Genomic DNA, 27205 nt, shown 5'->3' with positions numbered 1-27205 from the left:
GAACAGGCTCTCCACACGCTTGTCAACATTCCCATATGCAAAATATTATTCCTCCTTCTTCTCTTCCCCAGACGGACCCTCTCCATCATCCTCCGACTGCGTCTGAGGAAGCCAGTAGCGTGTAATAATACCACCCAAGAACCGCTGATCAATCCATTTAACCAACCCATAGAACACCCATCCCCATCCCCACAGCGACATACCCATCATACTCGCCACCAACAACACCGGACCAAGAATGAGCAACGACAGAAGAGCCCAAAGCAAGAGCGCCACAGCCGCGAACACAAACACCCCCGCTAAAAAGACCAACAGAGGAATACCACAGCAGATCATTTGGCACACGATGAAAGTCGACGCGGCAGGACGCTTCAATGCAGCTTCATACATCGCCGCCTGTCGAGGTGGAGGAAGTAGCCAGGCAATAAGTCTCTGAATACAGGACTCGAAGTAATCGAAAGCTTGAGGGAAGAGCGTCGCGAACCATGAAGTAAGGGTAGCCCATAGCGACGAAAACGAGAGATTGTTGTCGACACCCTCGCCTTTGGGCGGGGCATCGTCTGAGGGGAATTCGCCGGGGATGACAGGGTCGGTGATTTCTTTGGTCGCTCGATTGAGCTTTTTTGGTGCGCCTTTTTTGATCACGCCGCTTGTTGTGGAGTCGATTTTGTTGACGGGGAGTTGGCTGGTTACGCCGCTGGTGACATTGTCGAGAGGCATTGCGGGGGGTGGGAACATGCGCTCAGGGGGAGCGGGTGGAATTAGGGCAGTATCCTTTGTTCTGATAGTATTTCGCAAGGAGATTGTCGAAAGCTTCGAATGGTGCGTTGTAGATGTAGATACTCAAGTGTGTATATCAATGTTGTGACCCATAGCATGACGTACGGGGCGTTCTGCCAACTGGTTTGCGCATGTCGGCGATATTAGTTCTGCGTCACTACTAGCCACAGAGATTGTCTCGTACTCTGAGGGTTCCACGCCACACTCTGCAGGCAGTTGTGCAGTTCAGGTGCCAGTTGAAGCGTGTAGCGTAGAGAGGCTTGCGGATTTAATCAACGTGTGAGACCGATGCGTGGCCAGTTGAGCATCTAAATTTCACGCATTAGCCCAAGAGAGCTCGAACAACAGCTACTTTTAAGTATTGATGTTATTAAAAATAAGAGGTGTATGTATGCAAAGCATGTCATTGATTATTTCTGTAAAACATATGCTAAAGACGTAGTCGAAAACGCCTTGAGATTCTACAGATCATTGGTCAAGCGTGCCCTCGCGATCGTCGAACTTCATGAAATCGTCATCATCTACATCATCTCCTACAGCTCTCTTCCAAGCTTCTTTTACGAGGTCGAGGGTGTCATCTTCCATTGCCAAGTCAAGACTTGATGGAGGGAAAAGATAGTAGTCAGGGACCCCTTCCTCAACAATGAGAGATCGGGGATCGCCGCCGTTATTGAGATGTCCGCAGTGAGTGTATCGCAAGGACCAGAGGACGCAAGCCGAGGGACCCTCTGCTTGCACGAGTTTGCTCACGGCAGACTCTAGTAGAGATTGGCCCTCCGGTCCCGCTAGCGCAACGCTGCAATAGATAACACCTGTGACATTGAGTTAGCCACTTGAACGACAGACTTGCTGACTGATGGAATTGAGATGAGGGGTGCTCGTGATCAGGTTTGAAAAAAATTGCAACATGGAAGTTCAGGCAATGTAGATAAGTTTTTGAAAAAAATCATCATGCGAGCAGTGTGGGAAGGTAAAAACTGGGAAAATTGGAGGCTGACTTACTCTGCTGGTGTGGACACTCGCCAGTGTCGCTTGAGTGCACCTGGAGGTATACAGGCGGAGATTGGGGACTACCCAAGGTATCGCCCGGAAACATGAGTAGTGCGGTGGCGGGCACGGGGCCTCCTTCGACTGTAACAGGGAAAAGGGAGGGGAAAGTAGCCGAGACGACACTAATCGAGCGCGCGACTTCGACCAAGGGTTCCGAGCCCTCTTCGGATTCAGTATCTGATATCCAGTCGAACACATATTTCGCCTGGACTGACCCGGTATTATCCAAAGTCACCAAGAATGGATATTCCGAAAATTCGGGGATTGTACGGCATATACAGTCAGTGATCTGCGTGTCTAGGGCATATACGCCTCCTCCCACGGCAGATGCACGGCAGGCAGCTTGCAATATTTCAGCACCGCCACCATACTTAGCAATCACAGCTCCAAACCCAGGGCCAAGATGACCGATCGATGCAAGATGTCTTTGGATCCTGGAGACAGCATAGCTGGCAGGAGTATCCCGTTGAGAACGCTGGGACAAGGACAGAGACAACAGGGGATTGTGGAGTTCCTCTGGGACGCTGAACTTGGAGACCAGATATTCGTTCAAGGGCATTGACATATCCTCGTCTTCATCTGCCGTGTCATCCTCCTTTGGTTTGGTGATATGACGCAGGAGCCGCATGAGAGTCCTCTTGGACTTCATGCTGATATGAGTTGCAGCGAAGACATCCTCCCGGTTGCCAGGCACGCGGTAGAGAACCTTTTCTGCGCCGAGTTCATCATTCTCGGCATCAGGCTGTTCGGGAGCGTAGATCCACCAGCTGCCAACAGCCATGAACTCCAGCTGACGAAAGACCTTCGATGACACGAGAGCTGACATTAGTTGGGAGCGGGCATGGAGGAAATACGGGGACAGGGACAAGGTGTAAGCACGGCTAGAGGCAAGTCTGGGAGTGACCCCACTTGCCTCTAAACCCTCGGCTGAAGGGGATGAATCTTGTGTGAAAATTGAGACATCTTTGAAGGGTGTTTCATCGCAATCTAAGAGGGACACGTTAGCGATGGAGGAACCAGATATGAGGAGAAATGACAAACCTTTATTGACTGCTTCGGCCCACTCTTGGGCCTCATCAAGACTGAAGGCTGCTTCTGGACCACCATAGTATTGGTTTGAGTCCACATGAAGAACCTTCTTTCCGGATCGTGAGAGGGCCCTTTGGGAGTGTGAGTGCTTGACTCACAATCACCCTTAGAGAGGTCACTCACAGTGCCAGAAGGGATTGGGCGAGCCCAGTTCCATTGATGATCACATCCCACGTGGTGTCTGACAGAGTTTCCATGATGTGGAAGTGCTGACAAAGTCCTAGCTGCAGGTAAGTTCGAGTATTACAGGCAAATTTGCCACCTCAAGGCCTTATGAAGTTGAGTAGTGGAGTTTTCGATCCGACTGAAGCATTTCCGGTCCTTTCATGAGCTCAAATTGTTGTCAGCCCATGAAATTGAGGTTGCTCGGGAAAGAAGAAGAGAAGAAAAAAAATTGGAGAAAAACGCGGGAAGTTCGCGTGCGAAGGCGGTCACCACGTCTCCACTCCGGTCGACACCACTTCAACAATCGTCACCTGGAAACAGTTGATGAGAAAAAGATCGGGGTTTCTTAATATTGATTGACCTGATTGTTTTATGAACCCCAGTCGAATCAAACATTAACCCATTTGGCTAGATCCAGGCACCATTGCTTCGACTCTTTGTCTAGGGATGCTAACAGATACGATATGCTCAGTGGGCTAGATCGCGGACCACGCCACCGAGGAGACAAAGTGACGCATCAATGGCTTAGTGAAACGCAATCACCCATGCAGTAATTACACCGGAGCGAGTTAAAGATCAGCAAAGGGATATCATAAGTCTTTGGATACTTAATCTAGGATCTCCTACTCCGTAAAGAAACATGAATACATGAGACTTGATGATAGACATTCACTATGCACTATTTCAACGCATATCAAAATTTCAAAGGCAAAACCAAATTCAATCATTAGTTTTAAACTGCTCGCGTAGCAAAAGTCGTCTAGAATGTTATCTCGATGGTCCTATGCAAAGCCGTACCCTATGACATTCTGCCTATCTATGTCAAAGGGCTTCATGGCCAACATGGGGGTTTGTCCAGGTAGTACCTAAAAAGCTATCCCTTTACCTAGATTGTTGGGATTGAGCTGATAGGTGAGACTTTTATTGTATAACAAGGTACTGCTCTTAATTAACCCCATCGTAATATAACAAAATTCTAATGCTTGACGAGTGAACGAGATTAAAAAGGATCAAGTGCTCGATGCCATACATAGCTCGCTATTCCCTGTTATAGAAATGCAGCCGTTGGACCTTCTTGATATAGTCAGGTTTCAAAGTCGAAACGTTGCTTGAAACAACCTGATTGTCATATGCTATGTCTGCAGATATAAGGTGTTGCATGTTATATATCAAAGTGGATCAGCTCAATTGGCTACTCCCGTAAAGAACAAGGCTGTTTATCTAATATTCATTACGATGACGCGGAGCTATCCAGCTATAAGCACATGAATAACATGCATAATCTGTTCCAAACCCCAACAGAACTACATTTATATAAAAAGAATTTAGAGTATGACCAGTTATGCGAAAATTCAGGGCCTCAGGAGTATGTTAAAGACTAATACTCTACCAGACAATGTTAAGCAAAGAGCCAAAATCAAAAGAGGTATATCTCATCATCCGTAGACGCCATATCAATCATTCAAGGAAATAAGTATATAGAATTCCCAGGAGTTCATAATAAAGAACTCTGAAGCTCAAACCGAACTCTTGGTGCTTAGTACTATACATACCTCACATCGTGAAGGTGGAAAGAAAGACTATATATTACATCTAAACAAAGGAAATGATCTATGCATGGTCTACAGAAACAGAATACTGAATCTCTTTTCGAATGATCATCCTCGTACTCCCGTCACTTCCACTATGTGTGCTGCCCCCATCGGCATCGGTCCTCCGCTGTTCTGAATGAGTCGACCCTACTGCCTCGCAAACAACCGTTCCATTTTCTGTCCCATCGCCGACATTCGGCCTCTCCCTCGTAGAATTACTCGCGTGGCGCACAGCCCGTCCCTTCATAGTCCTCATCTCGTAATCTCGTGACCGGCCCGACGCATAAGGATCTGTACTTCCTAATGGGCCCGATGCATATCGATCCCCGTAGCCGCTGCTACTGCCGAGATTGGTGTCGCCAGCTGTGCCGTAAAATGTTGTGACGGCATTCATGAATGGACGCAGGCAGAACACTGTGCATGCCACCAAAGCGTAGTTGAGATGGAGCTGGGTGAAGACCGTGTGGTCAATTGCGGTGAACGTGGGGTTATTGCTCATCGTGTAGCCTTTCAAGGTAGAGAGACGGAAAGCTGAGAATATAGTCAATCTATCAGTTAGTTGTGTGTTAGTATCATGAGATAAGATCTATATCTAGGAGCTCGGAGGAGTACCTACGGTATTCTCGCACCGAACGATACTATGATGATGATCTTATGTGACAGCTGCATCTGCAGAGTCCAGATTAGGCCGATGCTGAAGGCGGACAGTAAGATTTCGATCGAGATGTCAATCGCCGTGATTGCCTGCCAGCGGGCGAACTGTATCACGGGTTAGTATATTCCATTCGATGTCCCGAATGTTGGTTCATAATAACATTTAGGGGATGAGTGGCGTCTGTGCAATTTGATACCTACCAGGTTAGGACATTGTTCGCCAGGTACAGCCCATGGCTTGTTGCCCTCGCAGTTGACGGCGATGCTCAGCACTGACGAGATGATCCCCACTGTACAGAGTGCGAGCGTCCCCAAGAGGATGATTTTGTGTCGCTTACGCGGCGTCAAACGCAAGTAGATGGCAATGATGCAGCATTTAGAGAGATATAGGGTTATGAGATAGAGGATATCGGCGGCGAGAAAAGACTACTTTGTCAGTTATTCACCTATATTCAATCAAGGCATTGGGTAAATACATTTTGTATACGATCAATAGCCTTCTCTGTGAGTAGCGATATATCAGTTCCGAAGCCGATACTTGCGGCATGGAAGATGATGATCGACTCGGCGATGGCGGCGATCTACCCGTGGATCCGATTAGCGTCGGTTAGCAAACGTGCCGATTTCTCTCCCGTGCGTACCGTCGCTCCCAACAGGATGATATCGTCTGATCCCCACGGCGGACAGAGGTAAGTTCGCACGTAAATCCGAATCAAGAGACAGACCAGCGAGATCATGAGGCAGACGGCCGCGGTGATGATAATAATACCGGCATGGTGCTTGTCGTCTATCGTCTCGAAAGGCGGCGACTGGTCGGAAGGCACTTTGATGGCCATTACGATACAGAGGCCATATCGCAGTCTGTTGGGTTGAAGGTTTTAGGGAGGGAGTATAAAAGGGTTTGGAAAAGGGTGGTTATTGATCATGATGGCTGCTCCGTACAAATGACAATTCAAGCGGACCTAGCAAGGATGAGCATCCAACGCTAGGCATAGTTCGGACATCTCAAATAGTACGCATAAGCCTCAGGTTGTGAGCATAGGATCGATATTAAATTTGATTTGGTTCGCCTATTCCAAATTAAAAATGGGCTTGGTGGCGGTACTTTACGCGCAAGGTTTCCAAGATTTCGGCCCCCACGCGGCACAGCGGCCCCATCGGCCCCCGGTTCCACGGCTATAGTACGGAGTACCCGGAACGAACCAAGGTTGATTCCCATTTAAACGTATGACTACATGTATGTATAGAGTACGGAGTACTCCGTACGGAGTATTGTCTAGGTAGCAACCTTGGAAGGTTACACTGCGCGACTCAGTGATGGACCGCTTTGTATCAGATCCATGCGTCGTATGTTCTGCTAAGCATTCGTCTTAGGCATTGTTTCTTATTGACTACCCTAGTCTCCAATAACTCCTTGTCCAAATAAACTCTCTCCTGAATCACCCGAGACAAATTCTCAATAAAGTTCAGATGCTGTTGCCACTCATTGTTGCTGGGTGCACCACTATAGTCTCAATTTACGATATAGGACCGAGTCCTCGAAATCATTGTCTGACAACGTGATTCTTTGTAACTATGAAATACTACAATGCTTTTGCTCCCTCTAAGGTAATGATTATACAAGTTGGTCTGGAGTGGAGATTACATCTCGCGGTTCACTAGTGCCACGGGCGGGATGTAGTGGTGCCGTCCCCGCAGCACATAATACACCACGGCGATGATCATAATTCCGCCGTACATCACTGCTGACCAGTTCATGGTATCTGGGTCCACAGTAGAGGTGAGGGGGAAGAAGGCAAAAACAAAGACCGGCAACAGAAAGCACAGCGCTCCAATGTTGATTGCCATGCCGTATCGGCCTAGCGTCCATCTGTGTGGTGGGAGTGGCTCCCCTCTGATACGCTTGAGCAGAAGGCAAGCAATCGTGATGATGTACGAGGACATCATGGCGCCGATGGCCAGGGTCACAATGGCAAGAAGTGCGGTTGTAGAACCAATGTTGATGAGCGACAAGAGGACAGTCACTGCCAACGAGACCATCACGGAGTTTAAGGGAATGTTCCAGCCGGGGTTGACCTAGTGCTGTTAGTGTTGTGAGACCCAAAGAAAGATGGGAGAACGTACATATCCGAAGAAATCCGAGAAAGGAAGGCCACGATCACGCGCAAAAGACCACAGCTGGCGTGATGCCGTTGCTACTTCTGTGATTGTGCTCGCCGTTAATGTCAGTACAATGATTGCGGTCATGGTGTTCGTTCCTGGAAGACTCTCGGTCGCATTATAGAACACCTGCATGAATGGGTACCCCGTGGGACTGGCTAGGATGTCGTCGATGTCGCCTAGCGTGAAGCAGATTGTCACCAGCATTAAGAAGCCGCAAGCAGCGTTGACAGAGACAGACGTGATCATCGCCTTAGGTAGGGTCTCGGACGCATCCTTGATCTCCTCCGCTGCACATTATTAGCAAGGTCCGTCAGTTATTCTGAAGGGAGACATACACATATGCACCGCACAATCATAACCAATCAGCGCTGTAATAGTGGTCGAGAATCCGACAAGTGTAGCGGTTCCCGCACTATTCCAGTCGCCGCCGTTGTTGAATTCGGTGAACACCTGCGTCGCGCTGCGGCGGGGACCAAGCACCCACAGTGGAATAACGATGGCAAACAGACCGCACACATGTAGGATCAGAATCAATACCTCCACAAATGGCAATCGCTTAGCCAGGAAGGTGTTAAAAATGATCGAAAACAAAGTAATGGCGATCACTAGCAAGGTACCGTGCCACCGCTGGAAGTCGTATTCCGGGTTGTTCAGCACGATCAGACCTTGAATGATAGTTCCGGCCAAGAACGCAATGGACACGATAGCACATTGCCATCCCGTAGCACACAGCCAGCCTACACAATCAGCTTAGTTGAGCAGGGGGTCCACGGGTAAGATGCCTCACCAGTGATGTAGCTGAGGAATTTCTGGCAGCTAGGAGGGGCGAACTCTGATACCCAGTGGTATTGCCCGCCAGATGTGGGAGCCCTAGATAGTCAGCATGGATATGCAAGTTATCAATGGGGTAGACTCACATAGATGCCATCTCAGCCAGACTCAGGAATACCAGAAAGAACCCAGCAGCGACAATGAGGTAACCCCAGATCAAACCTGCAGTTCCTCCATCAGTCAGACCTTGTGCCAGCAAACTAGAGAGTCAGTGACTAGACTACAGAGTAAGTTTGGGTGACATACGTCAAAACAACCTCCCACGTGGCAATCAGCGTGCAGCCAAATCCTACAATAGAGATGAATCGGAAGTTACGCTGCAGGATCAGCTTAGGTGAATTAGCCAAAGTATTACTTGGAGACTCACCCGCAAGACCTGATCTCTTCCCAAGGCATTCATGTCTGCCTGATCGGCCTGGGTGCCACGCCATTTGGGGGCGACACGGCCTATGGATGGGGCTTCATCAGCTAGAGCCATAGTGACGGTTGTAGAGTGTTTATCCCAGGTCATGTTGACATGTAGACAAGGAAAAGAACGATGAGAGATTAGTATAAAAGACAGGGGTAACGGCAGGTCGCATCGGTATAAAAGGTGGCAGACATTCGAATATTCTCCGACTCTAGAGTCCACATGGCGCAGAACGCCGACGGTGGAGCAGCCCTTCAACAGAATCTGCGTGACTCCGTATTGGTAGCTGAAACTCCAAAGCAAGACTAGAACGTAGCTGCAGCATCCAGCTTAGCGTGAACTAGGGCTTGGTGTTGATTGTGGCTCCACTGCGTTATTGCCACGCCGGGGCGCGGGAACATTGTTTTCAACGTGCAGGGGACAGACAACCCCTGTTCATCTGCGTAATTTGCTGCTAACCGGCAACTTTCCAGCTTACCGCGGTCCGATTTTAGACATTGTGAAGCCTGGACCGTCTCTAGGGCTCCACTGAGGTCCCCATCTCCACGCAGCACAGGTTCCGCCCGTTAAATTGCAAGTATATGCTGTATCATGATTCATCCATGCTCGACTGCCAGGTCCATCGACATGCCAAGGGTCAAAAATCTCTTCTAAGAGAATCCCCCATATGAGGAGGCAGCTCCTCTTCGCCACAATCAATCACTTTGGAAATCAGTGATTGGTTCCCTCGACACTAGTCTGTCCAGCACATAATTTTGGCGGGGACAATACTTACTACGGAGTACTCCATACATCTATGGAGAATAGGGCTTAATTGGGACTTTTGATTGAATCAAATAACTACTCTCTGATTGGCATTCGGAATTCTTTTTCTTACCCTCCTTCGTCCTTCACCATGATCCCCCTCATCCCCCTCGCACTTTTCATCCTCGCCTTTTACCTCATATACCATTATGTGATTAGCCCCTACTACCTCTCTCCGCTATCCTCAATTCCCAATGCCCATCTCACGTCCCCCCTCTCCAGCTACTGGATTGATGGCAAGCGTAATGCAGGCACGGAAGTCCTCGCTATTTACGCACTGCACCAAAAGCATGGCCCAATTGTCCGTCTCGGCCCCAAGGAGCTGAGCGTCAATTCCATCCACGGTCTCAAAGCAATATATAGCAGCGCTTTTGAGAAACATGCCTGGTACAATGATGTCTTCGTCAACTTCAACACCGAAAATATGGTTGGCATGGTGCATAATGCGCCGCATGCCCATCAGAAGCGCATGCTGAGCAAAGCCTACTCCAAGTCATTTCTCTCGCAATCGAGCGATCTATGCACGCTTTCTGAAGTCATGCTCTGGGACCGGTTAATGCCTATTCTCAAGAAGGCGGGGGAGAATGGAGAGGTGTTGAATGTGCTGCCGCTATTCCAGGCTCTAGGGATGGACTTTACCTCCTCCTTCCTGCTTGGATCAAGACGAGGAACGAAATTTCTGTTAAACATCCCCGAATGGATGATTTGGTTGAAGGAGTATGAGCGCTTCAAGTTCATGAGTCGGGAGGACCGATTTATGGGATTTGTTGAGAAGTGGTGCTTGGAGCTGTGCGAGCGAGCGGAGCCGTCCGAGAAAAAGGGAACCTCCAGCGATGATGAAAAGCTGCCATACACAAGCCCCGTTATCTACGACCAGCTGCGCCAGAGCCTCCTTGCCCAGAAAGAACACGACCCGCGCCCACTAAACCTAGCAATTGCGTCCGAACTTCTGGACCAGCTGGTTGCGGGCCACGAAACTACAGGCATTACTCTCACCTACATGAGTTGGGAACTGTCTCGGCATCCAGAACTTCAGGCCGAGCTGCGAAAAGAACTACTCAGCTTATCTACGTCTCTCCGATACCCAAGCACAGGCGGAGAGAGGCCCATTCCTTCTCCTTCCGACATTGATGCCCTCCCGCTGCTAGACTCTATAGTCCGTGAAACCCTCCGTCTTTACTCCCCAGCCCCATCCCAACTCCCCCGCGTCACTCCCGACACAGAGAAGGGAACTTCTCTGCACGGGCATGACAACATTCCGGGCGGCGTGAGAGTCAGTTCTACCGCTTACTCCATCCACCGCATCGAGGAGGTTTACCCCCGCCCACTGGAGTGGCTGCCACACCGATGGCTCGAGGCTGGCGACAAGATCCACGACATGAGACGACTTTTCTGGGCGTTCGGCAGCGGTGGACGCATGTGTCTGGGCAGTAATTTTGCATTGCAAGGTATGGCTCCCGAAGATGCGTTTTAAATAAGAGACTGATGGGCGCAGAAATGAAATTGGTTATGGCGGCTGTATATTCGAATTACACGACCTCGATCATCGACGACGAGGACATCGAGCCGGACCTCGCGTTTATTTCGCTGCCACGCGGGCGAAAACTGATGTTGAAATTTACCCCGGTCAACGAATGATGGGACACGGTCATGATGATATCAAAAGAAATTAAAAGTATGCTTCGATTGTTTTCGAATTTTTGCTGAAACCGTGGCATGAAATATTGCCCACGGCTTTCCAAACGAACACCAAGTGAAGGTTCCGTGCATAGGCGGCCGTGAACTTCAAGGGCATAGGATAGAGCATAGGTTCAAAGAGGAGTTTGTGGTTGATACTCTACTTTCCTCGCCGAATTCAAGTACCTCTCAACATAAATCTGCGATTTTATCAGTCTTTCTAAGTCACGATCATGCGTCACTTTCATTGAGAGGTAGTAAGATAGTGCGCCTGGAGTACGGAGTAGCCGTCGACCAGTTGGCCCAGATAAGGTTTTTTAGTATGGACGATAATCCTCGCGCCCCTCCTCATTTCGCCGCGTGTGCTCCGTATGGTAGTGTGGTACCGACTACTCCGTAGCTAGGGCTAGGCAGGGGTCTCTCATCAAGCAAGAAAAGCAGCCTTCCGAGGTCCGAGGGTGCTGACCTTGGAAGCCAGTTAGCCGCTGTTGAAGGCCGAGGTCCCACCTGGAACAGAGGGTTTTTCAGTAAGCAGACTTTGTGGGCTATACGCACCAAATCTGATCACTTGCACGAAGCCATCGTCTTGGCCAATTGGCCGATGACTGTTCTGGGTCCACTATCTCGCTATCTGTCGATGAAAGGAACGCGCGATCGTGAGGCTGAAAAACCAGTAGTTACAGTATGGTGAGTGTAGTATGGTAGTTTGGGAATTTCTATTCGTCCAAGCTCCATACTATGCAAGGATCTCGCTAGCGCTTAGCATGGTAGGGGTATAGTTCGTACAATATCCAACTGCATACGCTGCAGGCTTGGCACCTGAGGTCCCACGAGAGCCCTCAACATAGACGGAATTGGTATCACTTCTCATCGTTCTTTCTATATCGATTCAATTATCCAGACCTCCTGTTGTTTACATATGGAGGTGAAATTTAGCAAGATATGTCTGTATCTACAAGCAAGTTTCGTTTGATTACGATGATTAAATCTGCATGTTTCGGCTCAGAAAAGACCTTCGAAAGCTGGAATGCACTCGCTTTGACAGTAAATTGTAGCTAGACGAATATTTTCTAGGTGGTTTGAGGGAAGAAGACAACATATGGAAACTATTCGATCCCTGGTGTTTGAATAGTCAGATATCGTTCCTAATTGAATACCATCCACCACATTTCCTTCAAAATAACAATCGTTTCAATCAAAACTCTCTCTTCGCATTTTTGTACAAGGCTATCTAACTTTCTAACACTTTAGGTATGGCCGCTCTGAGGTTTCTTTTCTGGAGCATTGGATTGATCCCCCTCCCCCTCTGTTGTTTCGGCTCCTCCGTCTTCATCCAACTTGATATTTTTCAAAAACAACATCACAATAAGCATCAAAGAAAGAGATACAAGACCCGCAATTGCAAGCAGCCTTTGTGACTCTCGGTAACTGCGATTGATCGCATCACGAGCCTCAGTTCCCATGGCGTACTTTCGAGCTGTCACAATTGACCCAAAGATAGATTTTGCCTGACCCTTCAATTCATCAGGAAGGTACTGCTGCAATTTTTTGGGAAGAGTGTTTCGCCATATTGCTCCAGCAACGCTACGAAGAACCACCGGTTAGAATAAAAACAGATAAAAGATTGGGGTTAGCTACTGACCTTGTCCCGATGGCACCACCCACGCTCATCGAAGCAAAGAATACCGCGGTCACAACAGAGACTTCCTGTCTCGATACCGTCGCCTGCACTGAGACCTGTGCAGCCGTTTGGTAGAAACCACGACCAATACCGATCAATGATTTTGCCGCCACGAATGAGGCTTCATTTCCACTGCGACCATCTCCCATGTCAACGAGGTAAAGAAGGACCCCCATTCCGAGGACGCAAAGTGGAACGCCTGTTAAGACCCAAATCTGAGAGCGCTTGGTATACTTCATGAAGAACGCGGCAAAAATACCGGCCACCTGGAAGGCCACACGAAGGGAGTTGCTAGTCTCAAATTAGCTCGAAGTGAACAAAGGACCGCAACAAACAAAGGGTATGATAGGAGGCTGTACTCAATCCTGGTTGCGGGACCGGGCGAAAAGTTCCCGGCTACTTGAAGATAACTCGTGAAGAAGACACTGAACACCGAGTAATGGAAGAAGTCTAATGCCCCGAGGAGACATGCAGCGGCCACTGTGCGGTTTTTGACCATGCGGTAAGGCACGAATGGTTTCTTCGCGAACCATGCATCCCAGCTGAAGAAGGCCAACAAGAAAACCACGCCCAGGACCAACATGGCAATAAACGATCCATTGCTCCACGCATCGCTGTTATTAGCGCCCGTCAAAGAGAGGGGAATTAGAAGAAGAGATAATCCAGCCACAAGTAATACAGCACCTGGAAGGTCAAGTTGAATCCACAACAATCGATATAACTTTTTCCACCAGGCATCGTTGGCTTTCCAGCCCAGTGCTTCAGATACACACACTGCTGATGGTGCTCGACGTTGGTAAAATAGCATGGTGCCGATCAATGGCAGTGATGCGAAAGGCAAGACAATGGCCCACATACCCCATCCCCACCGCCACGTCGAAGTATCGAGGATGCGCTGAGCAATGATAGTACCGAGATATAGGGTTGGAATTGTAGTGATCGAGTCAGGCAGAGTGGACCAGATACCGCGATTGACCAACGAGGTCATATCCGCCACGAACACTTGCTGTGTAAGGGCAAATCCAGTGGACCCGATAGCGTCGAAAATACCAGCAACCTGTAAGATGCAGCAACAGTCAGTGCTGAAGGAAGCAATGTCAACCGAAAGTAAAGGCCTCTTACTATGTATTGTGAGATGTTTGTGCACGCTGCATATATGACATAGCCTAGAGCAGACGTAATGATGGACAAGATGAACATCTCAGCTCTACCGAAGACCTAAAGACCATAGAATATTAGAAAGAAAACTATTGTCGCCCAAGTCCTGAGAATACTGACGTCTCCCAGCTTTGCAATAATGGGATAGGCGGAGATACGCGCAATGTTCCCGACCACACGGGCTGCGCTCATGGCGGAGTGCTGTTTGAAAGCACTTGTTGTGTATGGGCCGTACACCTGAGTTGAGTAATCGGCGAAATTGATCGCCAATGTACACAAAAACAATCTGTGGCCAACTTTTTAGTCATATCCTTTGCGTGGAGTCTTCATTCAACCACGAACCCTGTAAAGACAATGATCAAGCCTTGCTTGGTCCAGCTCTTCCGAAGGACATCGGCTCTATGCACTCCAGGCTGAAAGCTGGACGTAGTCGACTGCTTTTCCAAACTGTCAACAGTGATAGTCTTTTCAGCAGTATGGCTGATCTGTTTGTTTGGTGATGCCATCTCAATGACAATGTCCCCTTCCTGCCTTGCCATAGCTGCAGTGTATACTTTATGTGAGAATACATAACACCTCCGGAATGGGGCATACTCAGGATTTTAAATAAACAGCCTGAACCGAAAATAAAATAGCAATGGCGAATCCGCGCAGTGCCGTATTCCACACAATACTCACACGCCAAGAGGTAGCAATAACAGTACTGAGTATAGATTCGATCGTAATATGTAGCGATGCAGCATGGATTAGGAAAGGACTTACAAATCCAGTTATTTTGCTCCACTATGGCTTTCCAGAAGTAGTACCTAGGCTCCTAGGTACCTATCAAACCCAACTTAATCTTATCAATCATACGGCAGAACCTTGGAAAACGAGGAGCTAGGTCCGCAATAGGAAGCCGAGACGACGGCAGACGCGTCGTCTTGGTATTTGCAAAGCCAAGGCTCCTAGCTAGGTTCCACTAAGATGACGGGCGTGTTAGGATAAGTGCCGAGATGGGCTCACTTTTGGACTTGAGAAGGTTCCCAACACCAAAGCAGTCGGCAAATGGCTTTCCCGCTTTGAAACTCATTCTCAGTCGGGATCTTCAGTTCCATGGATATCACCAATATTGTTACTATCCCCACTTCCCTCGTGGGTAAAATTATCGGCCTCTTGTAAATTTAGCCCCATTGCCTCAGAATCTACCTGTTAAACGGCTCCGAGGCAGTGCCGTCCGGCCGGTTTCGCTCAATATCGATTTCCTCCGACCCACAGAATGATTGCATGTCATAAACCATCCTAATGCCCAACCATTACTTGATCTGTTCTTCATAACAATTACTTGGCCCGAAAATTCCTTTCTTTTCTTCAACTTCAACCACGAACTCGAACACATTATGGACCACCAGTGGAAGTTCGAACAGACAGAATGTTGCGTCCAAAATATGGCAAGCTGGCTCGTCATCAATCAGCATGACAAGAGATATTTGATTCAAGTTTCCTGGCCACTGGAATGGCAACCAATTGAAGAACCTTCGGCCGTCACCGAAAAAGCGAACGCAATGTGAGTGGACAAGACATTAGACGTTTCTATCATCGGCCCAGGTTTCTAAAATGACCTATAGATACATTGTGGATGGAAATGCAATGATGCTGTCAGCGACAGATATCGTACGACGACGCCGAATCCACAAGCCAAAGGAAACCCCAACGATCATCATCGGGATCTCCTACCCGCTGACGCAGTCTGTGTACAGCTCTCGGCGTAGCCATGATCTCACTCCCCCATGTCCAAAATACGCCACATCCGAAGGTCCAAATGGGCAGCCTCATGTTCCGGAGTATGGTGGTGCAGATGATTTCCTCCATTTTATAACGAAAACTGTTCACCACTTTCTGATCTCGTCGATATTCCCTCACGTATCTATCCATCGAACTGCTTTGTTCGGTCATTCTTTCGGGGCACTTTTCGCCCTCCATGCCCTCTACACAGCACCCATGAGCTTCAACGCTTATCTTGCTGCTAGTCCATCAATCTGGTGGAATGATGGTTATATCTTGCAAGAAGAAGATCAATTTTACAACATGCCAGAATCAGATCACCAACCAAAAGTATGGATGGCGTATGGGTCCCTTGAGCAATCTCCTTTGCCTCAAAAGGATCAATCCCCAGAGGAATATGAGAAGCGGCTGGCGATAGCTAAGGAGCGTCGCATGGGGGACAATTGCGACCAAATGTTTGCTCGGCTCTTGCAGAGTGGACGAGTACACTCTGTTGTTAGAAGAAGATACGAAGATGAAGATCATGGAAGTGTCATCGCTGGAGCATTGAGTGGAGCTATTTTCTACTTCCTTGACCAAGATGCTGATGAATGAAGGCCCACAGTCCCAGAAACGTCATCGAAGTCATCGAATTGTCTATATTGAATTTCAACACATCTTTCGCTTAGTTTTTTGGATCTGTTGTTCAGGTACTCTGTGTTGGAACGTCGTGGCTATTTACTCTATCCATTCGTACGCATATTCCGAAGATCGCGGAAGTGAAACCCTAGTTGCCTAGGGCTACGGGCCTTTTACCTCAGGCGAAAGATTACTCAGCTCGTCCTAAAGTGGTTAGACTACACCACTATATTAACTGAGATTTCGGCGCAACTTCTTTTTCCTCTCCATACCACTCCCAGTGTTTTGCACAGAACGGGCTACTACACGATGGTAGCCTGGTCTTTATTGACGCGGGCCTTCACTGGACTTCGTTATGGGAGTGGTAGATAAGATTTCTTGTCACTCTGTATCTGCTGCTCTTGATGGAGACATCTGATGGAAGCGGTTCGTTTTGTAGTGATACATTCCTCATCTCATCATTGAAGTGGTAGCATGTTCTGCCACTTTAAAATATTCTAGCTTGTAGAGACCAGAAGGCTTGCATATAATACTTCGAGCCGGCTAGGCAATGCTTTCCCAAGCATGACTCGTGCCGGGCGCGCCGAAGGTTGTGCCTGCAACCCGTATGGTAGCTGGACTCTTAAGCTCTCCAATCTGGACAGCACCTCCTCTCGGGGAAAGCAAGAGGCTTGATGTGTTGAACCGTCTGCTCGTCGCGGAAACAGCTGCACGGTACAAGCTCTCACTCCTGCGCCCCGGCTTCAATCACCCGAGCCCGAATAATCTTGAGCTCATCGACTGGCTTATCCTCCGCACCGGTCTTGACGAGTCCCATGCGCTGGATCACTCTCATGCCACTCTTGACTCGGCCGAAAATCGTGTGCTTTCCATCCAGCCAAGGTGTTGGCGCAAGAGTAATGAAGAATTGACTACCATTGGTATTTGGTCCACTGTTCGCCATGCTCAGAATTCCAGCGCCGGTGTGTTTCAATTCTCCTCGAATCTCGTCCTCGAATTTGTCGCCATAGATAGAGCTACCTCCTCGACCGGTGCCGGTGGGATCGCCGGTTTGGACCATGAAGTTAGGGATGATGCGGTGGAAGATGACATTGTTGTAGTAACCACGTTCGGCGAGGGTCGCGAAGTTTTTGCATGTCTGGAGAACAGACTATTAGCAGACTTCCCTGGGGGCGCAGCGGAGAGATTCATACCTTAGGCGCGTGGGTTCCGTAGAGCTCCACGGAGAAGGAGCCCTGTGGGACGTCAGTAGAAGATTTCATAAGGAGAAAAGTGTAACTTACCATGGACGTGTCAAATGCCACCTCAGTTGCCATGATGAAGACGTGTTGTAAAGCAAAGATCTAAAGAAGAAAGCTTCTCAGAGAGTTCGCGGGATGAGCTAAGGTTACGGAAGAGTACAGCGACCACTGAGTCTCAATTCCTATTGGGTCTATTTGTCTGGCAGAAAATCAGGGCATTTAGCGTTGACACTGGACAGCTTTCAGACTTTCTTCAAAACATCTCTCTGTTTTGATAGCAAGTTCTGGTCTGCAGGCTCTGTTGTTCCGGTTTTCAGAAGGCAAGCACTTTTGCTTGATTGTTTTCAATATTCTATATATCGATCAAAATGCACAATCAAGAAAACGAGCACAATGTTGATTCTGAATTAGACAAACAACTGGTTCATGAAAACATCATCATTAAACGAGAATAAAATTCCCAACAGCATGATCTTCTCATATCTATCAGTTTCTGTATGCCAATTTCCAACCCATTTTGAGGCCAGTCAGCACTTAAGCCAGTCGGCTCGGCTCCTCAGAGGGCCTCCCTGGGCTACATATTGGAAGATGTAGCATATACCAATAGTTAGACAGCACATTTCGATTGAGAACTTCTGATTTGTTAAGACGAACAAAGAAATGCTCTCTAGAACTTGAACACCTGAGAAGATAGAACAACATGAGCAGTTGAAATTATATAGATCGGGCGGAGTAGAGAGCGGTGAGTTATATCCTCTGATGTCGTTATCTCTGCCTGTGAAGGTAAAGAAGCTTGGCAGATTGCCTCAAAGAATCTCCTAGAGACAACATCCTTAGGCAACAACCCTCTGGGCCACGATGGTCTAAAATATTCGTTTCCCCCCCTCTGAATCTACTGTCATCTGTCTCGTGTTTACGACTTACGACTTCCTGTCTCTGGAACCACCATGGCTGATGTCAGCCCTGTTGCGGAGCTGCTTGGCCAGGCCCTCTACCACTTCGACCGTTTGAGACCACTTCTTCCCACATACGGACACCTACTAGTTTCCGCTCTTTTCCCGATCTGGATCGGTGCGCATGCATCTTTGACAAGACCTTCGTCCGCTGCCAAACCCTCGAAGAAAAAAGCCAACAAGGATAAAGATGAATATGACACGGATGACGAAGAGGGACAAGGTCCATTGCAGAAGATGGAAGGGCTTGAGCCATCAGATGCATTGATGTTTCCGTTGACTGCGGGACTCACGCTGGGTGGTCTATACTTGGTGATCAAATGGTTGGAAGATCCAGCGATCTTGAACAAGATACTCAGCTTCTACTTCTCCCAAATGGGACTGTTCTTTTCATTTGCATTCTTGAAGGATGTCCTCTTGATGATTCGTTCATTTGTGTTTCCCAGGTACTACCGTCAAGGCAGACGGTTGTGGAAAGTGAAACAGTCTGAACGCTTTTTCATCACCTCCGAGAAGGACACTTCAGGCAATTCGCCCTCTATGCGCCATTCACCTCTCCCTGGGATTTTGGGTTTGGTTCCACTCCCACGTATAGTGCTGGCATTGCTTTGGAAATCCCGGGGTGTTTCCTACCAGCGTCTCAAGGTGCGGGCTCATATACGCGGCTTGTTTGACTTCAAATGCCTTGTTGGCCTCATTGATATCATCAGCGGAATCCTTGCATTGTCGGCTATAGGTTACTTTGCATTTGTGGCAAATCCATGGTGGTTGACTAATTTCCTCGGATTCTGCTTCTGCTACGGTACTCTGCAGTTCATGTCTCCCTCCACGTTCTGGACCGGTACCCTCATTCTGGGTTCCTTGTTTTTCTATGACATCTACTTCGTCTTCTTCACGCCACTGATGGTCACTGTTGCAACCAAGTTAGACGTGCCAATCAAGCTCTTGTTTCCTCGCCCACCGACCGCTAGGGATGCTCCTGGTTCCGTGCCATTGGCCATGCTTGGATTGGGTGACATCGTCATCCCGGGAATGATGATTGGGCTGGCACTTCGCTTCGATCTGTTCCTCTACTACCAGAACAAGGGCGTCCAAAAGGCACGTATCGAAGGTTCTGACCAGGCAATCGCCAAACCTGAGTATCAGTCGGCAACCGGCGATTGGGGAGAGCGCTTCTGGGCACCTTCAATCAAGCCTGACTACCCCGAACTCCAGCCGCCCTACTTTGATGCCCGGCGTTTCCCAAAAACTTACTTCAAAGCCAGTATAGTCGGCTATGTTGTTGGAATGATCACCACTCTACTTGCGATGCAATATTCGAACCACGCCCAACCCGCTCTTCTCTATCTTGTACCAGGTGTTCTGGCCTCGCTTTGGGGGACTGCGCTCATTCGAGGTGAGATCGATACAATGTGGGATTTCTCTGATGCCGAGGAGGTAGAAGTTGAGGATCTCAAGAAGGAAAATGAAGTCGAGGACAAGCCCTCTGCCCAAGCTCAGAAGAGTTTCTTTATGCGCATCTTCTCCAGTGAATCTTCACGCGCATCAACCGATGAAGACACAACGCAGGCTGAGAAATCAGAAGCGAAGAAAATTGATGACTCCAAACCTGAGGGGAAATCATCCGAAGGCGAGCGTGATGCGAAGGCGAAGAAGCACAAAAAGGTCCGTGACAGCTCGGACTTGATCTCATTCTCTGTGTCAATTCCTCGCAAGTCGAAGGATAAGCTTGAGGTCAGTTGGTCAAAAAGCTCTACAGAGGACGAGGATGAGGCAGTCCCTGTTTCCAGAGATGTCAATGGAGACGACGAGCCGCCACTGAAGAGAAGGCGACGCAGCATGATGAACAAGAAATGAATATATTAGCGATATGCTCATGCGTGTTTAGCAAAAGCAGCATATTAGTGATATCAATTATTTTGTGGGAGTATCAGCTCTACAACTACTGGTTTTACTGTCGGGCATAGCTCCATATTCTAAAAGCCGGAATGGCAAAAAATTACTTGTAGTGGTATCATTCATTGTATTGCATATCAATTCGCTCAGCATTGATCCAAAATCCGCTTCATTTCATCCCATCTCTGGGCAGAAATATCCACAAGCTGCCGCAGATCATCGCTATCCACAGTCCAGCCACCGTGCTTCTCCATCTTCAAAATAACCGTCTTCCCTTCCTGCTTGTCAACAACAACACAAGCCCGCTCTTGACTCAAACCCTCTTCATATCCATCCGGATCCGCAAGGATCCATCTTTGCTGAGCACCCTTCTTCTGCTTCAGCTCCTCAGCATCGGGAATGACAATCGCCCTCCAGCCGGCAGCGACATCGCCCTCGAAGGAACAGAACGAGCTTGCAACAGGCAATCCACGAAGAGACAATTTATGCGCATCGGCAACATCGTCCGAGCAAAGAATCGTCTCGTTATCAGCATCCCACCAAGCCTTAGGGAGCTTAGTGTCACGCAGCGCAGCCAATACAGAGGCCCAGGCCGCATCGAATGGGTTTCCAGCCAGAGAAATGATCATGACATCAATGTAGAGCACCCAGAAAGCCTTGATCTCGCGCTCGGGTCCGCCGCTTTCTTCTGTATCCACATCCATGCCCTCGCCCGCATTGCGGAATTCTTCCGATGCCAGATTCGGTGGCTGGTACCAGATGCGCAAGTCATCCGCTCGGACGAGATTTGTGGTGTGCAGGAGAGAGAGAAGTTGGTGAGAAAGAGACTGGGCCAGCGCGGAAGGTGGTGCGCCGGGTGTAAAGCCTGGCGCGCAGCCAGTGCTGAGGGAAAGGTTGGGAACCAGCAGGTTCAGATCTTGGATGTGGCCTTGATCGTCTTCATCTTGGGAGCTGGAGTCTCCAGATTCACTTGATTTGCCAGATTCGTGCTCCGATGAGGCTTGGAAGACGCTCCAGGAAGCGATATCCTTTGTGTGTAGAATTTCTGCGCGGACACCGCAGACAGCGGCTGTGTCGCCGATTCGTACGACTGCACTGCCATTTGTGTGTGTTAGGGAGCCAGCATTGGCGGATGTGACACGGAATTGTGAGGTCGCGCGACCATTGGCGCGGACTGAGGGCTGGTTGCTCGCTGGTGGAGGAGAGAGGTGGGCGAGAAGGTAGGCGTGAGGTTGGAGGCGGGCGAATTGCGACGGTGGTAGGGATAATGACGGTGCTGTCGGGTTACTGGGTGTAGCAGAGGACGCCATGACTTAAGAAAGACTCTCTGCTCGTTTTCAAGACTGATGTGGAAATGATCGAAGATGCAGAAAAAGGCGACGAGCATGAGATGGCAGAATAATTTCCTATCGAAGGCGGTCGGAGCTGTACTTGATGCCTGGGGCATCAACCTTTATCTGCCAAGACTTTGGTCCAGTGGGGCTTGTTGTATACAACCTTCATCTTAGGAACATTGAGATTCCTGAATTCCCTTAAGCTAGTTGACCAGGTGATAGCTTGGCCAAATGGATTAATACTGAGACAAACTTGGATATGGTACGAGAGTTTAGGTATCTCCTATGTCTGGGTGTATACAGGGTATCACAGGATGAGATCACCATCTGCAGGAACAATGCTCCTCTGAGGCCTATAGGCGAGGTGTGCCTCTGCTTGCCCGCATGAATATAATACTAAATTACCCGATAGGTGGTTATATACTCCGTACCTATTTTTGACAATCATGCTTGGTTTTGTTATGGCAAAGACTAGCTCATGGGACCACATCTCTTACCTCTGCTAATGTCCACCTGAGTACTTCGGAGTGCTTGAATCCCAGCAAATGTGAAATCTGCTCCTCATGCTACTTGATGGAAGCACCGGCTGTTCTTAGAAGTCACGAGTATCGGGTACGCTATTACCCATGATCCTATGTAATGTGGCGTACTAGGCATTTAAGTCCCTCAATCCTATGTTGTATACTCCGTACTCCGTACCGAGGACAACAAAGTTTCCACACGACAAGACCTATATTTGGCAAATAAGTGGCACAATCGAAGATAATGACAGTAGATGCTGGCTATAATTGGACACGGACTTGTCCACCAACATATTAATAGTGAAAGTTGAGAAGGTGATGTTCTACATCTTCCCCACCACGCTAATGCGGGCCGGTCACCCCAGTCACTCTGCGGCCATTATCACCGCCTGTGATTGGGCTTTTGAGCGCTAAACCATCACATATCACTGGAATCTCCCTCCGCACTGAACTCGGGACCTCTGCCACTATGGCGAAACGCCTGTACTTCGAGAAATCGGTCTGCAAGGGTCATCTTCAATTGGCTCAATGTCTAACCCGCCATAATTTTTGGTCCTTGGACTTATGCCATCACAACGCCGAGACTGCAAGCTTGGGCAACTCCCCACATCTTTACTCCATACATCTAGACGGATTTTCCCCCAAAATTTCCTTTCTTTTTTTACTCTGATGACATCAACATTGACCCAGAGCTTCAGTGAAGGCATGATATCAGCCCGACTATAATCCAAAAGAGGAAGACGATTGTACGCAGGTGATATCTACAGGTAGGTGAATGCACGAGGGAGCCATTAATTAGAATTGATCTCACCAGACGCATTCGCAGACAAATATTACCCTCGGTTGTCGTCGGCCAACGCTTTGCAAGATGTTGAAGTCCGCCATTTCCCTCGCCAAGCGCATCAATGTCGCAATCACGGCATCAACAACTGCAGCTGAGATAGCTGAGATGGAACGAGATCCATGGTCTAAGTCGGCAAAGTACGGGGAAGGGTTTGTATATTTCGCTGTTGTGCTGTTGGCCGTCACGACTTTCGTTCGATGCTGGCACATATGGGGCGATAAGATGCGGATTGCTTTTTATAGAGAGAACCGACCAAATATCGTGCGTGACGACTCAGTTCCAGACGAGTATGAGCTCCCGAGTGCAGGCACTGATGCTTCCAACGCTCAATTCTTTCCATCTCCAACCGCAATTGCTCCTCCCAAGAGGCACGAATCGCTTCTTGCTAGAATAGTCCCGTTGAACAAGGCAATCGCCTTCATGCGATGGATCTTCTACCGGCCTATTCCGGTCCTGAGGATTGGCGCGGTCGAGTTTGTTTCCCCATCTCTGGCAGTGACGGCGATTGTGCTAGCTGCGTTCATCTTTGTTACGCTATATTGTTTTGTACCACAGCCTTTATACTACTGGTCAATTTCGCTCGGATCACCGCCACTGGCTATTCGCGCCGGTATGCTCGCAGTAGCTACGATCCCCTGGATTGTCGCACTCAGCACCAAGGCAAACTTCATCAGTATGATGACTGGCCTTGGCCATGAGCGGTTAAACGGGTTGCACCGTTGGTTAGCCTATATCTGCCTCTTCCTCAGTTTGGTCCATACGGTTCCTTTCTACATCACTCCAATCTGGGAAGATGGTGCTTTGATCAACTACCGCGCAGGTATCCCACCGCATGCCTATGTATATGGTACTGGAATTGCAGCGCTGGTTCCCCTACTCGTGCTGTGTGTCCATTCGCTCCCAGTCTTGCGCAACTGGATGTATGAGGTTTTTGTTTTTGTCCACATCCCAGTCTCGTGGGTCTTTGTGGCGATGCTCATCTGGCACACAAGAAACTACCTGTCATCATGGGCTTATCTTTTCACAACCATTGCCATCTGGATCGTCTCATATATCATCAGGCTGTTCTACCTGAATTGGATGAACCCTTTGCGCTCATCCTTCTTAATCGGAGAAGAATCGGCCATAACTCTTCTTCCACAAAATGCTATCAAGGTCACCATTCCCACGAAGATGCGCTGGCGGCCTGGTCAGTACGTCTACCTCCGAATGCCAAGAATTTCCGCAATTCAAAGCCACCCTTTCACAATCGCCTCTCTTTGCAGTGACGACTTTCCTTCTGCATATGGTGAGAAATACCGGGACATGACACTAGTTTTCCGTCCATTCCATGGTTTCACACGAGAAGTATTCCAGAAGGCTTTGGAACATGGTCCTTTCAGAATATACAGCGCATTTGTAGAGGGACCTTATGGTGGTATGCAACGCGAGATAGCTGCCTTTGATGATGTGGTTTTCTTCGCTGGCGGAAGTGGTATCACCGCTATTGCGAGTCAGTTGCTAGACCTCATCAAAAAGATTCGCGATGGCAAGGCCATCACCAAGTCAGTTAAGGTCATTTGGGCGCTCAAGAGTCCAGAGACGATGGAGTGGTTCCAAGAGGAACTGCGAATCTGCCGTGACTACGCACCTTCGAATATCGTGAGCTGCCATTTCTTCCTCACTGATGTGAAGCAAGAAGACCAAGCCGGACGGGATATGGTCCAGGAGAAAATTTATGGCATGCTCCAGGGCATAGATAAGCGCAATTCGGCTTACATCCGCGCTGAAGCAGGCGGGAACCCTGACATAGAAAAGGAATTACGCCGTGAGAACGAAGATGGCATTTCTGCTCTTCCCAATGCACATGCGGCATCTCATGTGGCCAATACCCGCCAATACTACCAGCCTGCTGCTCCTCTTGGGCCAGCTGGGCATGGCAACCCAACCTTTGACTTTGGATTCGGCGCACCCCAGCCTGTGCCACAAAGGCCACCACCGGCACCTGCACCCCGGTTTGCCCATTACCAAGCACGTGGGCGCGATAACTGGCGCACCGATTACTTCCGACCAAACATCTCTCAGATGGTCAATGAGTTTTCTAAAACCTTTGGTCGCCGTGCGTGTGTTTTCGTCTGCGGCCCACCCAGCATGCGAGTTGAGGTCGCTACTGCGGTAGCTAAATTGCAGTTACAAGTGATGACCGACTCTTCAAAAGATGAGATCTTCTTGCATGCTGAGAACTATGATATATAATGTAGCGTTGCTGTCTCCTGTTATTTTGATACCCCGGGCGTTGCAATTACATGAACATATTGCCAGTTCTTTCAATTTTGAAATCCCATGCATGGAGGAGTACATTGCAGTAAATCATTTCTCATATCTAGACTAAATATCATCATGCACATAGTCGGAATGCAGTACAGGCACGGCTCTAAGCAGATGAACAGGGTATCCTGGGTATATCATAAAAACCATACATGCATGACACATGTCACTGAACCTAGGGCTTCTGGCTGTCATCTTCAGCTTTGCGCTTGCGCGAGAACATGTCCTGTTTTTCAAGAACTTGTGACTCGTTCAAATGCTGTATTCCATGGTCACCTTCATTGCCATCCTCCACCTCTACCTTCTCCCAGTCTTCATCTTCCTGTTCACCACAAGAAGCGGTCGTCTGGGGGTTACTTTCTTTCTGAACTTGCTCTCCAACTTCTGTGTTCCAGTCCAAATCTAGGCGCACAATTTTCGCGCCCGACGGCTTCAGTCGCCGATAATATTCGGCTACATCACCGTCAACCCTAAATCCACGCGCAATATACCACTCTAGACCTTCATCATTTGCCTCATGAACATGTGCTGTCACAGAGCGAATGTTATAGTGCTTGACAAGCTCAGATACACGGTATGAGTCCTTTGTCTTGCGGTTTGGCGGCGACGCAAATAGGAGTGAATTCAACAGCGACGTCGCCACGCCCTCACCTCTATAAGGAGAGAGGAGATGCAAAGTCTGGATGTAGAGATTTGTGGGTTCTCCGTTGCCTTGGGTTTGGTTATCATGACCCGAGTCACCTGGCTGTTGGATTCTCTCTAGCCGACACCGGATGCCCCCGATCACTTTGTCCGTTCCAGCAGATGCACCGGACTTTGGGGCCGCAGCAACAGGATGATCATGGTAAATAGCAACCCGCGAAAGAGAAGCGATCACTGGATCAGTTATGATAGCCGTATAGAACGAGTTTGGGTAGCGGATTGGAAGGAGTAGGCCCGTGATCCGCGTCAAAGAAGGGATATGCGCCGTGTTGACTTTCTCAACCGTTATATGCGGGTGTGGGGTCGCAGTACCCGCTGGAATCTCATGAAGATATGGATCAAAGCTCTCTTCTTTTGGGCGTTTGAGCCCGGACGCGCTTGCGACAGCTGATTGCGGCGGTTGGACTGGAGGGGGGTGGATTGGAGGCCGGGAGGCGTGGCGGTTCGCCGGTGGGGGAGACAGCGAAGCTGAAGTAGTCGCTGTCCTTGACTGATTCCTTGCAAAGAACTGGTAAGCCATTTTTGAGGGAAGTGGCATGTTATTTGCGAGTGAAGCAGAGAGACAGCGAATGCGGAGATGCGATAAGATAAGCCAGTGAACAACTTGCCCGGGCTCCAGCCTCATCCGTCTCTTCATCTCCCCGAGTCACATTTCACTCGCATGCAAATAGACACCTCAATAGGTCAGTTCCCTATTTGCTATTCATTAGTGTTTCTCATTGTATGAGTCAATGGAGCACCTTCATTGACCACACCGTCTTCCCCTATTGTTGCTGGCTATTGATCATACTTCCCCCCAATATTGAACCTCACTGACAAGAGGGCCTACACCAGGCCATATAGTCTAGCCTTCCCAATAGTTTCCTCTCTCTTTCTCCCATTTCGGCTTCTATGTTTTGGGATCCTTCTCCACTCTTCTCTCTTTCACAACAGTGTACCCATTGCGTCAACCCTGCACAGATTTCCAGTACA

At 48.8% G+C, this 27205-nt stretch overlaps 12 protein-coding genes across 12 annotated transcripts; 4 read left to right on the top strand and 8 right to left on the bottom strand.

Moving 5' to 3' along the window:
* Nucleotides 1-45: 45 nt before the first annotated feature.
* N7457_002558 (seipin co-factor family protein) lies at nucleotides 46-720 on the bottom strand (the record flags this gene model as incomplete). Its single annotated transcript, XM_057173604.1, has 1 exon — nucleotides 46-720. The coding sequence occupies one exon, from the start codon at nucleotides 718-720 to the stop codon at nucleotides 46-48; it is 675 nt and encodes a 224-aa protein (XP_057033755.1).
* A 528-nt stretch (nucleotides 721-1248) lies between these two features.
* On the bottom strand, nucleotides 1249-3116 carry N7457_002557 (putative Rab geranylgeranyl transferase escort protein; the record flags this gene model as incomplete). The annotated part of the gene is made up of 4 exons (XM_057173603.1): nucleotides 1249-1592; nucleotides 1783-2817; nucleotides 2872-2990; nucleotides 3043-3116. The coding sequence occupies 4 exons, from the start codon at nucleotides 3114-3116 to the stop codon at nucleotides 1249-1251; spliced, it is 1572 nt and encodes a 523-aa protein (XP_057033754.1).
* Nucleotides 3117-4695: 1579 nt separating this feature from the next.
* On the bottom strand, nucleotides 4696-6166 carry N7457_002556 (uncharacterized protein; the record flags this gene model as incomplete). The annotated part of the gene is made up of 5 exons (XM_057173602.1): nucleotides 4696-5224; nucleotides 5293-5435; nucleotides 5532-5756; nucleotides 5807-5911; nucleotides 5972-6166. The coding sequence occupies 5 exons, from the start codon at nucleotides 6164-6166 to the stop codon at nucleotides 4696-4698; spliced, it is 1197 nt and encodes a 398-aa protein (XP_057033753.1).
* Nucleotides 6167-6971: 805 nt separating this feature from the next.
* Nucleotides 6972-8835, bottom strand: N7457_002555 (uncharacterized protein; the record flags this gene model as incomplete). The annotated part of the gene is made up of 7 exons (XM_057173601.1): nucleotides 6972-7406; nucleotides 7455-7780; nucleotides 7829-8230; nucleotides 8281-8363; nucleotides 8411-8524; nucleotides 8571-8641; nucleotides 8692-8835. 7 exons carry the CDS (start codon nucleotides 8833-8835, stop codon nucleotides 6972-6974), a joined length of 1575 nt encoding a protein of 524 aa, XP_057033752.1.
* Nucleotides 8836-9628: 793 nt separating this feature from the next.
* Nucleotides 9629-11175, top strand: N7457_002554 (cytochrome P450; the record flags this gene model as incomplete). The annotated part of the gene is made up of 2 exons (XM_057173600.1): nucleotides 9629-10985; nucleotides 11033-11175. 2 exons carry the CDS (start codon nucleotides 9629-9631, stop codon nucleotides 11173-11175), a joined length of 1500 nt encoding a protein of 499 aa, XP_057033751.1.
* A 1286-nt stretch (nucleotides 11176-12461) lies between these two features.
* Nucleotides 12462-14592, bottom strand: N7457_002553 (Major facilitator superfamily domain general substrate transporter; the record flags this gene model as incomplete). Its single annotated transcript, XM_057173599.1, has 6 exons — nucleotides 12462-12798; nucleotides 12857-13186; nucleotides 13231-13952; nucleotides 14018-14113; nucleotides 14174-14339; nucleotides 14396-14592. 6 exons carry the CDS (start codon nucleotides 14590-14592, stop codon nucleotides 12462-12464), a joined length of 1848 nt encoding a protein of 615 aa, XP_057033750.1.
* An 840-nt stretch (nucleotides 14593-15432) lies between these two features.
* On the top strand, nucleotides 15433-16411 carry N7457_002552 (alpha/beta hydrolase; the record flags this gene model as incomplete). The annotated part of the gene is made up of 2 exons (XM_057173598.1): nucleotides 15433-15599; nucleotides 15661-16411. The coding sequence occupies 2 exons, from the start codon at nucleotides 15433-15435 to the stop codon at nucleotides 16409-16411; spliced, it is 918 nt and encodes a 305-aa protein (XP_057033749.1).
* Nucleotides 16412-17159: 748 nt separating this feature from the next.
* Nucleotides 17160-17751, bottom strand: cyp1 (putative peptidyl prolyl cis-trans isomerase (CypC); the record flags this gene model as incomplete). Its single annotated transcript, XM_057173597.1, has 3 exons — nucleotides 17160-17573; nucleotides 17629-17670; nucleotides 17719-17751. The coding sequence occupies 3 exons, from the start codon at nucleotides 17749-17751 to the stop codon at nucleotides 17160-17162; spliced, it is 489 nt and encodes a 162-aa protein (XP_057033748.1).
* Nucleotides 17752-18623: 872 nt separating this feature from the next.
* Nucleotides 18624-20486, top strand: N7457_002550 (aspartic endopeptidase; the record flags this gene model as incomplete). Its single annotated transcript, XM_057173596.1, has 1 exon — nucleotides 18624-20486. One exon carries the CDS (start codon nucleotides 18624-18626, stop codon nucleotides 20484-20486), a length of 1863 nt encoding a protein of 620 aa, XP_057033747.1.
* A 185-nt stretch (nucleotides 20487-20671) lies between these two features.
* On the bottom strand, nucleotides 20672-21835 carry N7457_002549 (3' exoribonuclease family protein; the record flags this gene model as incomplete). Its single annotated transcript, XM_057173595.1, has 1 exon — nucleotides 20672-21835. The coding sequence occupies one exon, from the start codon at nucleotides 21833-21835 to the stop codon at nucleotides 20672-20674; it is 1164 nt and encodes a 387-aa protein (XP_057033746.1).
* A 1413-nt stretch (nucleotides 21836-23248) lies between these two features.
* N7457_002548 (putative metalloreductase transmembrane component) lies at nucleotides 23249-25459 on the top strand (the record flags this gene model as incomplete). The annotated part of the gene is made up of 1 exon (XM_057173594.1): nucleotides 23249-25459. The coding sequence occupies one exon, from the start codon at nucleotides 23249-23251 to the stop codon at nucleotides 25457-25459; it is 2211 nt and encodes a 736-aa protein (XP_057033745.1).
* A 247-nt stretch (nucleotides 25460-25706) lies between these two features.
* Nucleotides 25707-26753, bottom strand: N7457_002547 (GNAT family N-acetyltransferase; the record flags this gene model as incomplete). Its single annotated transcript, XM_057173593.1, has 1 exon — nucleotides 25707-26753. One exon carries the CDS (start codon nucleotides 26751-26753, stop codon nucleotides 25707-25709), a length of 1047 nt encoding a protein of 348 aa, XP_057033744.1.
* Between the last annotated feature and the right edge of the window lie 452 nt (nucleotides 26754-27205).

This window comes from Penicillium paradoxum (genome assembly GCF_028828445.1).
Source record: "Penicillium paradoxum strain IBT 22861 chromosome Unknown utg000003l_segment0_segment0, whole genome shotgun sequence".
Taxonomy (NCBI): Eukaryota; Fungi; Ascomycota; class Eurotiomycetes; order Eurotiales; family Aspergillaceae; genus Penicillium; species Penicillium paradoxum.
This window is presented reverse-complemented; position numbering and strand designations above follow the sequence as displayed.